Genomic DNA, 12515 nt, shown 5'->3' with positions numbered 1-12515 from the left:
AGTCTAATTTTTCAAGTTACTCGCGAACTCGAAATTTACGTAATTGAAATTTTCTAGATCATTAAAAATATTAACGAAAGAACCATTAATTGCACTAATGAAAATTGAACATATTTGTTTATATAGAATTGAAAAAATAATTTTTATGCAACTTGTGTCTGAACATCTTGAATTGAGTTTTATTAACCAATGAGAACTCTATTTCTAAATATTTCTTTATATATATATAACGAATCTGTTGTATTTTTGCAGTCATAAATATAACTGAAAGAAAAAGATTCGATTAGACTTTTTTTTCTCATTTATTACAGAAGATATAAAAACCATTCTCTTAAAAATCTTCAGATGTAGCCATCATGTAAATAATTAATATATTTATATCTTCTATCTTGCCCTTCATCTCGGTTTCAAATGTTTCATTAAATAAATATAAATCTATTGTTACAAACTTAAATATGCAATATAAATGCACTTTAATGATAGGTCTGACTAAACACCTTCCTACTCTCCTTAGAAACAACATAATTGATTATCTCGTACGTTTCATTAACGTTAAATTTATTCAGCCTTCAGTTTTGTGTCTTCCTTATAATGTAAGAACACCAGAGAAAATAAGAACACACCGCCCATCATTGAAAACGCACTTATATAATAAGGGAATGCACTGGCTATGAAGCGTTCATATTGAGTGTGTTGCAGGGGACGAACAGATACTTGAGTGGTACTGTACAGATGCGTCAAACCAATGCGGGTATAATCTACTTTGAACTGGTAAACTCCGTAAACGTCAGGGATTTTAAATCTTGCTTCATATCGACCATCGCCTACGGGTTTCATGGTCATACGAACGAAAGGATCTATTCTAACGAATTCTAATTGTAAATCATTTGTTTCATAAGGGATCCATTTGTCTCTTGCTAGTTTCTGAATTTCGATAGAATAAATTACATCATCCATGATAGTATAAGCTGCTGGAGGTGCAGATTCGCCAACTCTATGGTGATGAACAGCGGAGACACGGATCACGCCATTCTCCTTGAACACCCAGCGAGCGATCATCGTTGCTACGGCTTCATTTCCAGATTTCTCGTATTTTTGGCCACCTGTACACCATTTTTAATGTTTAATACATGATCACAAGGAAGAGTTATAATATTTAACTTATTCTTTTTACCTTGAACTTTCTGAATAGAACTGGAGAAAGCTTCATCACTAAAAAAGTACAACGAACCAGAGAATACTACTCTGGCATTATTCCTTGCTTGTAGAGCAGCAATCAATAATGTATTTTTGCCTACTGCATGTGGATATTCCTTTATGGGAGTCTGTGGATTGTAAGAATATGCTGAACTAGATGCTGTTAATAAATGTAAAATTAAAGGATTTTCTATATCTGCAATCAATCCAGTTCCTTGGTAGAGTAAAGGTGGTACGTTTTTACTTCCAACAATTGCAGAAGCATCTATTAAATTGACAGAATCTGCTACTATTTTTGTATGGTAACCATTATCAGAAACATCATAATTTAAATGATCAATGACCGCAGAACCTTCCTCATCAATTTCAAAACCACATTCTGAAGCTAATTCATGAAGAGCATGTCCAGACTGAGATGAACCAGCAACCAAGACATTACCACCACCATCAATGAAGTCCGTTATTGCTTCAACATTCAATATTCCTCCAAACTCTTCCACAGAAGGGGCAAATATTATTAAATGGTGATACAAATATTCTCCATACTTGGAAAGCTGTAGATTAGCATCGTCTGCTAATTTAAATGTTAACGTGTATCCACTATCTACAAAAATTTTTTAAGTTACTAACAACCTAACCTCAAATATTCTGTAAGGTATACCATATCTGTGTAATTAAATATCATATAGTACAATTAGATACGTTTAATGCTGTCATAATTCGAAAAAAAAAAAAAAAAAAAAATAAGGAAGTTTAAGGTAATTGGCAATGAATGACATTTCATTGAATTTGATAGCTAAATGTTTACATACCCTGTAGAATCTTGAAAAATATGGAATGTGTTTCTTTTATGGCTAAATTATCGAGTAAAACCAATGTAGGTCCCCCAGCATTCGTTACCCCGAATATTGTAACAAAACAAAGAAGTTTGTTTATAAATCTCATTATAAATTATATATAATATCCTTGTGCCACGAGACCGGTTCTATTATCTTAAACAAGCGGCTCCATTTACAACACGTAACCAAACGGAAGTTATCCACTTTGCGGAAATGATATATCTTATATTTTGAAACATATGGATTGAATTTATTATTTAGTATTATCTGGTAATACTCAATTTACTAATTATAAAGATATTTTCTTTTACTTAAAATATGTATTAGTATATATTGCTATGTATTATACATAGTGTACGATGAATAGTATTAAATATAAATTATACTGACATAACCTTACACATTAGAATCATAATACTTAAAACACATCATCAAATATTTTCTTTTAGTCAAATTAAATTTAGGTATACATTATTATATTATACATATATAGCGTATGACATGCAATGTTAAATATATTACTGATATAGCCTAAAACGTCAAAATTTTATAATATTTAAAATCCCCGCCAGAAATATCAAAATGAATTCTGAATCATATTTGTGGCGTATCAAGGCGGATACGTAACAGATAGAAGTCTTGCGTAAAAAATAATAAAGAGATATTAATTTTAGCGAATTACAATCTCGATCAAGAATTCATGAGAATAACCAATTAATTCAAGTCATACGTCATAAAATGTTGTATACAATAATATAGAGTCATTCTCGATTCAACGATGCTTCGTGAAGTTGCCTTGAATAATTTCAAAAGAAGATACTAGACTAATGACGTTAGCAAAAAAGCAAGAAAAAATTTTGTTTACGTATAAAGAAAGTAGTTTATGTGGGAAAAATGCACATATACATAATACCATACAAGCATAGTGATCATTGTCACGCATGCTCGAATGCGTTTTAAATGTCAAAACCGTGCGAATTTATCCACATTTTATTCGCATCGAGAATCGGTGAGATTATCCCAACTGTAGAGTTCGTATAAGTAATGTCCTTGCTGCGTGCCCTGCACGACTATCAAAGTGCTATGGCCAAACCGTGTTACAAGCTGAGAACTTCTCTCTTCGGACACACATCCGACGTGAGAGCTATAGCGACTTTCGCTGACGGAACTATAGTTTCTACTTCGAGGGATGAGACTGCACGTATTTGGAAATCATGCGGGTATTTAACCTGCTTAAATATTTTACCACACCAGACTCTTTCATGACCCCAAACAAAATTTTCTATATAAATAAGTAATGAGATAAAAATTTGTTTTATAAGATCCTCTTTACTTTGTAATAAATTTGTATATTAACATATGTGATTTGAATAAAAACGCTAAGAAAATATGAGCTAGATTTCGAACAATAAAGTTCAAGACATCATAAAAGAGTTTGTCATTGCAAAGAAATTCTTTTTTACTTATTCTATGTAAATCGTACTTCTTATATGAATGTATATTGTATAAATATTTTGCAGGAATAATAAAAATTATGAACACACTGGAACTTTGGAAGGACACTCCAACTTTGTCACTTCTGTGTGCGTTATAAATCCTTCAGAGCAAAATCCCATAGGTTTTATTATCACTGGTAGTCATGATAAAACCATACGTATCTATGTTTCACACCAAACAGAGCCCATAAACATTATAAAAAGTCACCAGGATACTGTTTGTAAATTAACAACTGGTACAAAAGAAGGAACATTCTTGTCAAGTTCCTGGGACATGAGTGCAAAATTGTGGAGCCTGAGTGACTTAAGTAAACCACAATTAAACTTGCTAGGTCATACAGCTGCTGTATGGTGTGTAGCAGACTTGTCAAGTGGATCTATTGTAACTGGATCAGCAGATAAGCTTGTTATAATATGGGCAAGTGATGGTTCAGTACAACACAAATTAACTGGACATACAGATTGTGTTCGTGATATTTCTGTAATAAGTAGCAATGAAGTTTTATCTTGTGCCAATGATGCCACTGTACGTCATTGGAACGTGTCTCTTGGAACTTGTTTAGGAACTTATTGTGGACATGAGAATTATATCTATAGCATTTTAGCCTTAGAAAATGGTACAAGTATATTTACTTGTGGCGAAGATCGGACACTTAGGATATGGCATAATACAGAACTAAGTCAAACCATTACTTTACCCACCCAATCTGTGTGGTGTTTGGCTTCACTTCCTAATGGTGATATAGTTACTGGAAGTTCTGATGGAGTTGTTAGGATATTTACATGTAATCCTGAAGAATATGCAGACTCAGAGGCATTGCAAGAATTTGAGCAGCAAGTAGCCAATGTTAAGCTTAATGCTCAACAAGAGCTAGGTGGGATCAAAGTTAAGGAGTAAGTGAAGTAGCTGAGAAATGAATCAAATTATAAATAATAAGCTAAAATCTTAATTTATATGTTAACAGTTTACCAGACGCAAAAACCTTGCTACAACCTGGCCAAAGAGACGGTCAAACCAAAATAGTAAACGATGGAGATGCTATAAGAGCATATAGCTGGTCACAAAATGAACAAAAATGGATAAAGATCGGTAACGTCATGGGCGCTTCGGGTGGTAGCGTAGCTACATCTGGAAAACAGCTTTATAATGGCATAGAGTATGATTATGTGTTCTCTGTAGACATACAGGATGGTGTTCCTCCATTAAAATTGCCCTATAATAATGATCAGGATCCTTGGCACGTTGCGCAGAAGTTCCTTCACGATAACAGTCTTAGTCAATTATTTCTAGATCAGGTATAAAGCTTGAGATAGATGCTTGTTTTTTCGATAAGAAATAATTTTTATGGCTATTTATTTTTATTTATAGGTTGCAAATTTTATAATAAAAAATTCTCAATCTGCACCAGTTATGAAAACTGATGCTCAATATGCTGATCCTTTCACAGGAGGCAGTAGATACATTCCTCAATCAACAGCAAATACAACATCACAAGAATCTACCAGACCAGACACACCAAACTCCTCAGACACAACCGCACCGTCTTATATTCCTCATACAAAATACTTGAAACTGGAACAGGCTAATCTTTCTCAAATTTTAGGTACTTTCTATTACTTTTATCTTATACATTTTTATAATGAAATAAATTAATTAATTTGATGCTCTTTCATAGAGAAACTAAAAGAATTAAATGGCAAACAAAGTGATCCTCTCAAGGTGTCAAGTGACAAATTGGAGTCCTTGGTGAAACTTGCTGGAGACCAAGCTCCTGAACAATTGAAAACTGATACATTGAACATTTTGAAGACACTCTTGAATTGGCCAGACGATGTATTGTTTCCTGTACTCGACATTACTAGGCTCGCAGTACTCTGTAGAGAAGTAAATGATGTACTATGTACAGAGGAGCTTCTACAGATTGTAAAGAAGCATATCGAATCTAACGCGCTTCCTTCCAACCAAATGCTTACTTTCCGTTTGCTGGCGAATATGTTCAGTCACGAAAGAGGTGAAAAACTATGTCTTAATTCTAAAGATGAGATATTGAAACTTCTATCAGAGTTGGAGTCACTTACAAACAAAAATAATCAGGTATGAATAGCATAGAAGAGTAAAAATTTATATATTGGCATACAAAATTTATATTGTACGATTAGTTGATGAAATTAATTCGTTTGGATATTTTCAGGTGGCAATTTCAACATATATATTGAATTTAACTGTGGCTCTGAATAAATATAATGATACTCTCGGTAAAACACAATGTTTAAATGCAATGTTCTCTGTGTTACCACGTTTAAACGAGCCTGAAGCAGTGTTCAGAACTCTTGTTGCAATGGGAACGCTTTTAAGTACAACATCAAATTCAGAAGATCAAAATAATTTAATAAAAGCAGTACGACAATCGGAAGTTGCGTTAAATATACTTCAAACTATGTCAGAAATTCGAGTTCCAACAAACAAGCTAGCAAATTGTTCGAAACAGATAATCAGTTTAATTATTTAAAACATAAAATATATATGAAAAAGAAAATTGAAAAAGAAACAATTACACGCGGAATCCAAGACTTGAAAACAGTTAAGTGTTGTAATTAACAAAACATTTCTCACCAATATTGCGTTAAATAGGTTTCTTATATTTTTTGCAATCTGATGATTTAAACATTATAATTATCTCATTGCTAATAAAAGTACATTTTGCCATATTTGAGAAACAATCTTCGTTCACCCAAAAAAGAAAACACGTTCCACTTTCTTCCTTCTTCTTTTTCTGCTTTTATAAAGATCAGTTGCTTTCATTTCAGTTCAGGTAAGAATAAGCTGTGTATTTTGAAATGAAAATTAATCAATTAAAATATATGTACAACGATGAATATAAAATAATAATTTATGTAATATACATAATATTTGATTAAATCGTTCGAGCGTTACGCCCGACAAACATACAACAGACAACAGTGTAATAGTAGAATATTGTTATTACATTAACGTCAAATATATATATATACTTTTTTTTGTTTTCCCTAGTTGTATATCAATTCACCCTCGTGAGTGAGCCGAGGGCCGATTACAACTTTGTAGTTAATTACAATGAAAAATAATAACATTCACTGTGTACACTCATTAACTTCAATTATGTTCGATGAACAATACATACAATACACGAAAGATAGTTTTTTTATCCTTTGTTTCTTTTTTACAGTATCATCAGGTAATTTGTGGCTCGTGGGAATGTGAATATGCGATTTCCGTAATCTTTTTTCGTTCTTTGCTGTTTTTCTTACAAAAATAATTTGAAATATATAATCTGAGATCTGTAAGACAATAGAAACAGTATTGGATCGTACAATTAAGAATTTTTTAGTATTTCAAATTGCTATACATCGTCGTATATGTGTATCTATAATTAATCAGTGTCTCTTCCTTTTTTCCATCTCGTATCGATGATAAGGATCACGACTGTCGTATATTTTTATAAACAAATTTCTTTATCAGAATTCTGAGGTATAATACGTGTACGATTTGTCTAATATTTTCTTCGATTGATTAACTCATGATAAAATCAATTTTTTGTCAATTCTTTTCCGTTCCATAACTCTTTTTTCTTCTTATATGCATTTACAACGACCCTGATTTTTTATCTCGGAAATAGAAGTTTCGGAATGCCCTATAGAAATGCACCGATCCATAAAGATATACTTCTTAATCGATTATTAACCAAGATTAATTACTTGAAAGAGATAGAGACAGACAGAGATAGAGAACGTACACACAAGGTTGCAAATCTTTAAAAGTCAGAATTGCACCGGGAAATATGTACCCTTCTCAAGATAAGTCACTTTTGTGGATTTGAAAAATTATGTCAAAAATTACGTTCGAGTAGTATCGAATCATAATTTTTATGTATATACCTTCTCTTTTTTTTATTATAATAATCTAAATTGCCGAGTACGCGAGAGTTTTTAAATTCTTTTTGTACCTCTGAACTTAAACATAGTGTGATCTTTTTATCAAGCACAGTTGTAATTAATTATTTTTTAAATTCAACTACTTATGATTGCCTGTTTTACGATTTATATTTCATTTCATTTCGCTTTGAATAAGCATCACCCGCGATAAAATCAAACACAGCCTCATTAATTGAAGGGTTCTGGGAACAAGTATTAAAAATATAGATATCTCATATGTATAAAATTGTATCCTAGAAATGGATCGAGAGTCGAACGAATTCAAACGCTATTAAAAAAGAATCTTGAATTTTTAGCCAATCATCTTGATATTACAATTACATTAATTATTTGTAAGAAAGTACAGAGTTGAATTTACAAAATACTTTCAGTGTTTAACACTATATCACGACAACTTAGAAACGAAAGAGTCATAGAACCCTTTTGTAGCAGTCCTACCTATTTTTCCCCCTAAATTATAACAACACTTATGCTTAGATAAAGATTTACAATCGTAGTATCGTCAAATTAAAAATCATCCTCTGAAAGAGAAACTATATTGTGTCCATTATTCTTTAACTTTTTTTTCTGAAGCGATAGTATAGAACCGTGGTTTGCAAAGCCACAACAGAAACAATTTCTGTTACTGGATAGAAAAATACTAGAAAGGCTCAGCTGTTTTAACAATTTTGTTTGAGTTCATCGTATTTCGTTCACTGTGCACGACCTAGTACACAAAACTTTTGTGGCAAAACTCTACCACAAAAGTTTAAAATCACCCGCTTGTTGTACTAATTGTGAATCTTTCGCTATTTCTTCTGTTAGTTCAGAATTAATACTGCACAGTTATTAATAATATATTTAACTAGTAATTAAACAGTTTTTAAGCTAATTTAAAATTGTAAATTTTTTAAATGAAAATCTGTTTTTTTAAGAATATCTAGTGATTCCAAACTTTTAATTGCCGCAGTATATTTGAAATTGCAATCTACTACGATCATTGCGTTTCTCGCCTTAAGATATTATTTTTCTCTTAGCAGAAATGTAAATTTTCATTCCCGCACCCTTCAATTAGGGCTTTCCTTGTTACTATGGTGACGTACTAGGAGGGACCTAAAATTTGTATTGGGTCCCCCCTGGCCCGTCTCATTCTGCCGGCGTACTTGATGCCCACCTGTCGAATTCTATTCCAGAATCCGGGCTAAGGCCCAGATCTATGGGACTAAGGAAGCTGGGAGCTGGACAATTACATGGTCCTCCAGGCCGACACGCTCCGATACACCTCTGATCGTTCCCCCTGCTACTTCTGTCACCTCTATCCCTTAGTTCTTTCTCAAAACTGTGCAATTGCTCCATAAAATGGAAATTCGGAGCCACATTAGATTTTCGGCTACGCACCAGGTTAAAGGCATCGTTTAAGCTGAGACTGCACTTGTGCATAAGGTAGGCTACAGTGATAGTGACGGACCGAGACACTCCGGCCAGACAGTGAACCAGCACTCCTTTGTCTGAACTTCGAGCCTCCTCTGAAAGATGGAGAAATGATTATATTTCAAATTTACATATAATTAGAACTTATTTTTCCTTTGATTTTGCAGGTTGTATTCACCAATGAATTGAATTGCTTGTGGAAAGAAACTAGCTAAATTCTGGCTCCAGTGATCACTTATGGGTATTTGCATGTATTTTATCGAACCAGCGCTTTCAAATACATTTGGCAAATCTGGGGTTACGTTCAGAATGTACTGTATTCTATGACGCGCCAAGGCTTCCCTGTCCTCGCTATTCGCTGCGTTTCCAAGGTACAAATGGGGTAAAATTTCAACTGGAAAATCTTTATCCTCCTCAGGTCCTAAAAAAACATGAAATAACTTTAATATTTCTTGCTTTGTATTTTATGTAGTAAAAGAGTTTGTATGGCTTACTAACCAACAGAATCACACGTGCTATCGCTATCAGAATCTGAATATGATCTTGTAGGTGGTGTGGAAATTCGAAGGGACCTGAGACCCATTAATTCACCGTCATTAGAATCCTGACCTGGGGGACCTTCACCACTGGCTTGACTACCCTCACACCATTCAGGGTATCTATCTCTGAATGCTCCAAAACCATCTGTAGGAGAAAATGAAATAAAGGATTTGTATGAGTATAAATAATTTAAAGCCATATGCAAAATATGAGAGAAAATATAATAAAAATAAAAAATACTGAGTAGTAAATGAATGAAACAAAAATGCTCTTTATTGAATAACAAAAGAAATTTGGCATAACTACAAGATGTAATTAGATGAACATCAATATTTTTTGTACAAATAAATATTTCATTCACAGATGCTTTTAAGTATGAATTTTTAAATTTCTTTAATGGCAGACATAACTACTTGTAGAAACTTGGAATATTTTATAATATAGCCTTTAGCTACACTTATTTCTTCTTCTTTTTTATTTTCTTATTTTTCAAAATACAGTAGTTAAGGCATATTCTCTTTTATTCTTGTAGTACATATTTGTTCTAACTAAATGGAAATATTATGTGCAATCATAGAAATATATGTATTTATGAATATACTGTTCTTACCCATTAAAATAGCAACATATCCTCCACTACTTCTAAGTCTCCGACTTAAAACTTGAATTGTTTCACCCTGATGTCCTGCAGGGTCTGTAGAGTCACCAATCAGTATAAATGTCCCTCTACTATTCTCATCACCACACAAAAACACCTCCACTCTGTTTCTTAGATCTAAGCACCTTATTGTTGACAGCAGATCAACTTTACCAGCTGCCAGCCGTCTTAACATGATGCTAGGTATAGCTAAGGGTACAGAGCCTCTAATATGAGCTTCAGAGAAATCAGAATGTGCTCTACAATCTAAGATGAGAAGTTTGTTTGGACCATCCGGTGACCTAAGATGCCTGAATAGCCATTCAGGATCCACCAGATCTTCTTCCATAATATTTCCACCTGGCATGTTGTAAGCTTAATCTGAATTCCTGATGCTTCTTTGGCCTTCAACCTTTTCCTCCTTAAAACATGCTTGCCCTCCTTACAGACATTATCTCCTCATGTTTTCCATTGGATTTTAAAAAGAAACAAACACCTGAGACTTGACAATGTTGAAAGAAATCTCCTTCTTGGTATGGCACTTTCAAGTAACGCTGTACCATTGGTTTCTGTGAAATGGTCAGTGTACACATGTGACATCTGCCTAGACTCGTAACCCATGGAACAACAATTTTGTCACTACATGTTTATCGGTAACTGTGGACAGTGTGAAACAAGTGTGCATGTACATTCAGCGCGCGCGCGCATCCTACGTACACGCGTCCTGTACATCTATTCTTAATTATTTATCAAATACGAAATGGCACTTGGAGTTATATAGTAGAACGCGTTCTCTGGAGGCATCCAGACGCTCGACGTCCTCCCCCAGCCTCATACACGCGTATCTGTGTCGTAATCCCACGTTTTCTCACGTGTTTCCATCACTTCCTGCGGCACCTCGATGCCGTGTTTTCTACTCCTCCTCCTCCTCCTTCTCCGCCACTGCTACCGCCAGCAGCTCGTCTCGATTATTGATCCTTTTGTAAATAAAGACGACAGGTCCAATTAACGCCACAACCGAGGAATGTTTCAGCCCATCCGACAAATGCATGATCCCACGCGCTCTCCCAGTACACACTTCCTTTAGCTTGTTTATCTCAACACCACACCAACAGTCCAACCGACATCATCACGTCTTGTGAAGAACGTGTTGGCATTATTCTCTCTTTTTCCACAATGAAACAAACGACGAGTGCGTGTATGTACGTGTGTTCCTCTCCTCGCGCTAAATCCTCTCTTTCGTTCTTCTCCTTCGTTGCCCTTTTCTTTACTGTAAACTCGACAGAATCATAACTACAACACGTTCTCAGATCCAACTTCTTTTTCTTCTCAACTTGACCAGCACACAGGGATGCTGCGCTGTACACTGGAGCTGCCGTGAACGGTCGATTCAAATCAGTCTGAGTGAACGAGGTACTTAGTTCGGGAGATCGGTCGCGTATCTCGGCGCTGCGCGACTCGAGACCGTCGCCCTCACCTCACAAATCCCTCCAACATCGCTCGACGCGTCTTCCCTGGGTTGCCGGACCGACTTCCTGTTCTTTTTTTTCTTCTTTTACGTCTCTCCTTCTCTGTCGACTCTCGACCGAGTCACGGAGAGAGCAGCAGAGAGCTCGAGCTACGATTCTCGTGTGTCTTGGCCTTCTATCTTCTTCTCGCTTTCTTCCAATTCTCTGTTCTTCTCTAACGTTCCGAGCACACCATAGATTATCTCTGTCTTTCACCCGTGGCCTTCTAGCCAGCCTGCTGCAGGCCACACCTTACCTCGAGCGTTCTTCCGTCCAGAATGGGCAAATGGCGCTCGGATCCTCGATTGTAGGGGAAGCTGGTCTTCACATTGATTGGTGCCAGGTCACGTGGTGTCTGCTATCGGACCAATCCCGATCCGGACTGACGTCAGTTCATTGACAAAAGATGTTTTCATTAACAAGGCGTGGGTAGATGGGTCGGGGGTCGGTACTGACCGAGGCGCACAGTAAGCCAGAGGTGAGGAGACGACGGGGAATGCTTCGTACACGCTCACTCTCTCACGCGTGCGTGGGCGCATATTATTACGATCCACAGGAGAACACGGCACCGTCTACCCAAGCTACCTCGTATCGACGTGCACGCACACTCGCGTGCACGTGTTGCGGCCAGGACCGGCGTGATATGACTCGTCACCCTGTAGAATTTAACGAATCTTATTTTTTTTCCTAATTCACTGGATACCTATTATGGATTGTTTTATATCTTCGATATTATCTAAAAGATAAGAATACTAATTAGATAAGTGTTGTCAAAGATCTTGAGATCTGGAAAATAGAAAAGTAGGTCGAGTTTGAAACTCGAAACATGAATGAAAAATTTTAGATAAAGATAAAGTACGGCTCCTTTCTAGTCAGATTTTTGCAGGCTTTAGAGTATTGAATGAAGAACTTGTTA

General features: G+C 35.4%; 3 protein-coding genes across 3 annotated transcripts; 1 reads left to right on the top strand and 2 right to left on the bottom strand.

Annotated features, from left to right (window-relative positions):
- Positions 1-283: 283 nt before the first annotated feature.
- Positions 284-2246, bottom strand: LOC100648117 (dolichyl-diphosphooligosaccharide--protein glycosyltransferase 48 kDa subunit). The gene is made up of 3 exons (XM_003401787.4): positions 2010-2246; positions 1175-1801; positions 284-1103 (listed from the first exon to the last, which is right to left on the bottom strand). The coding sequence occupies exons 1-3, from the start codon at positions 2140-2142 to the stop codon at positions 559-561; spliced, it is 1305 nt and encodes a 434-aa protein (XP_003401835.1). The 5' UTR covers positions 2143-2246; the 3' UTR covers positions 284-558.
- A 468-nt stretch (positions 2247-2714) lies between these two features.
- Positions 2715-6241, top strand: LOC100645851 (phospholipase A-2-activating protein). The gene is made up of 6 exons (XM_012317617.3): positions 2715-3256; positions 3557-4426; positions 4498-4828; positions 4902-5136; positions 5209-5627; positions 5725-6241. Exons 1-6 carry the CDS (start codon positions 3081-3083, stop codon positions 6040-6042), a joined length of 2349 nt encoding a protein of 782 aa, XP_012173007.1. The 5' UTR covers positions 2715-3080; the 3' UTR covers positions 6043-6241.
- A 164-nt stretch (positions 6242-6405) lies between these two features.
- LOC100646969 (dual specificity protein phosphatase Mpk3) lies at positions 6406-12085 on the bottom strand. Its single transcript, XM_012317618.3, has 4 exons — positions 10065-12085; positions 9413-9598; positions 9093-9335; positions 6406-9009 (listed from the first exon to the last, which is right to left on the bottom strand). Exons 1-4 carry the CDS (start codon positions 10456-10458, stop codon positions 8630-8632), a joined length of 1203 nt encoding a protein of 400 aa, XP_012173008.1. The 5' UTR covers positions 10459-12085; the 3' UTR covers positions 6406-8629.
- Positions 12086-12515: the final 430 nt, after the last annotated feature.

The sequence above is a fragment of the Bombus terrestris genome, chromosome 16 (assembly GCF_910591885.1).
Source record: "Bombus terrestris chromosome 16, iyBomTerr1.2, whole genome shotgun sequence".
NCBI classification, from domain to species: domain Eukaryota; kingdom Metazoa; phylum Arthropoda; class Insecta; order Hymenoptera; family Apidae; genus Bombus; species Bombus terrestris.
This window is presented reverse-complemented; position numbering and strand designations above follow the sequence as displayed.

What these genes read in the sequence shown, in the direction of transcription:
- LOC100645851 (XM_012317617.3), top strand. Translation starts at nt 3,081, where the DNA reads ATGTCCTTGCTGCGTGCCCTGCACGACTATCAAAGTGCTATGGCCAAA. An exon ending in CGTATTTGGAAATCATGCGG is followed by an intron (nt 3,257 to 3,556) that starts GTATTTAACCTG and finishes AATATTTTGCAG; the next exon opens with GAATAATAAAAATTATGAAC. An exon ending in GGTGGGATCAAAGTTAAGGA is followed by an intron (nt 4,427 to 4,497) that starts GTAAGTGAAGTA and finishes ATATGTTAACAG; the next exon opens with TTTACCAGACGCAAAAACCT.
- LOC100648117 (XM_003401787.4), bottom strand. Translation starts at nt 2,142, where the DNA reads ATGAGATTTATAAACAAACTTCTTTGTTTTGTTACAATATTCGGGGTA. An exon ending in ATTTTTCAAGATTCTACAGG is followed by an intron (nt 1,802 to 2,009) that starts GTATGTAAACAT and finishes AAATTTTTGTAG; the next exon opens with ATAGTGGATACACGTTAACA. An exon ending in TTCTATTCAGAAAGTTCAAG is followed by an intron (nt 1,104 to 1,174) that starts GTAAAAAGAATA and finishes AATGGTGTACAG; the next exon opens with GTGGCCAAAAATACGAGAAA.
- LOC100646969 (XM_012317618.3), bottom strand. Translation starts at nt 10,458, where the DNA reads ATGCCAGGTGGAAATATTATGGAAGAAGATCTGGTGGATCCTGAATGG. An exon ending in TAGCACGTGTGATTCTGTTG is followed by an intron (nt 9,336 to 9,412) that starts GTTAGTAAGCCA and finishes ATGTTTTTTTAG; the next exon opens with GACCTGAGGAGGATAAAGAT. An exon ending in ACAAGCAATTCAATTCATTG is followed by an intron (nt 9,010 to 9,092) that starts GTGAATACAACC and finishes TCCATCTTTCAG; the next exon opens with AGGAGGCTCGAAGTTCAGAC.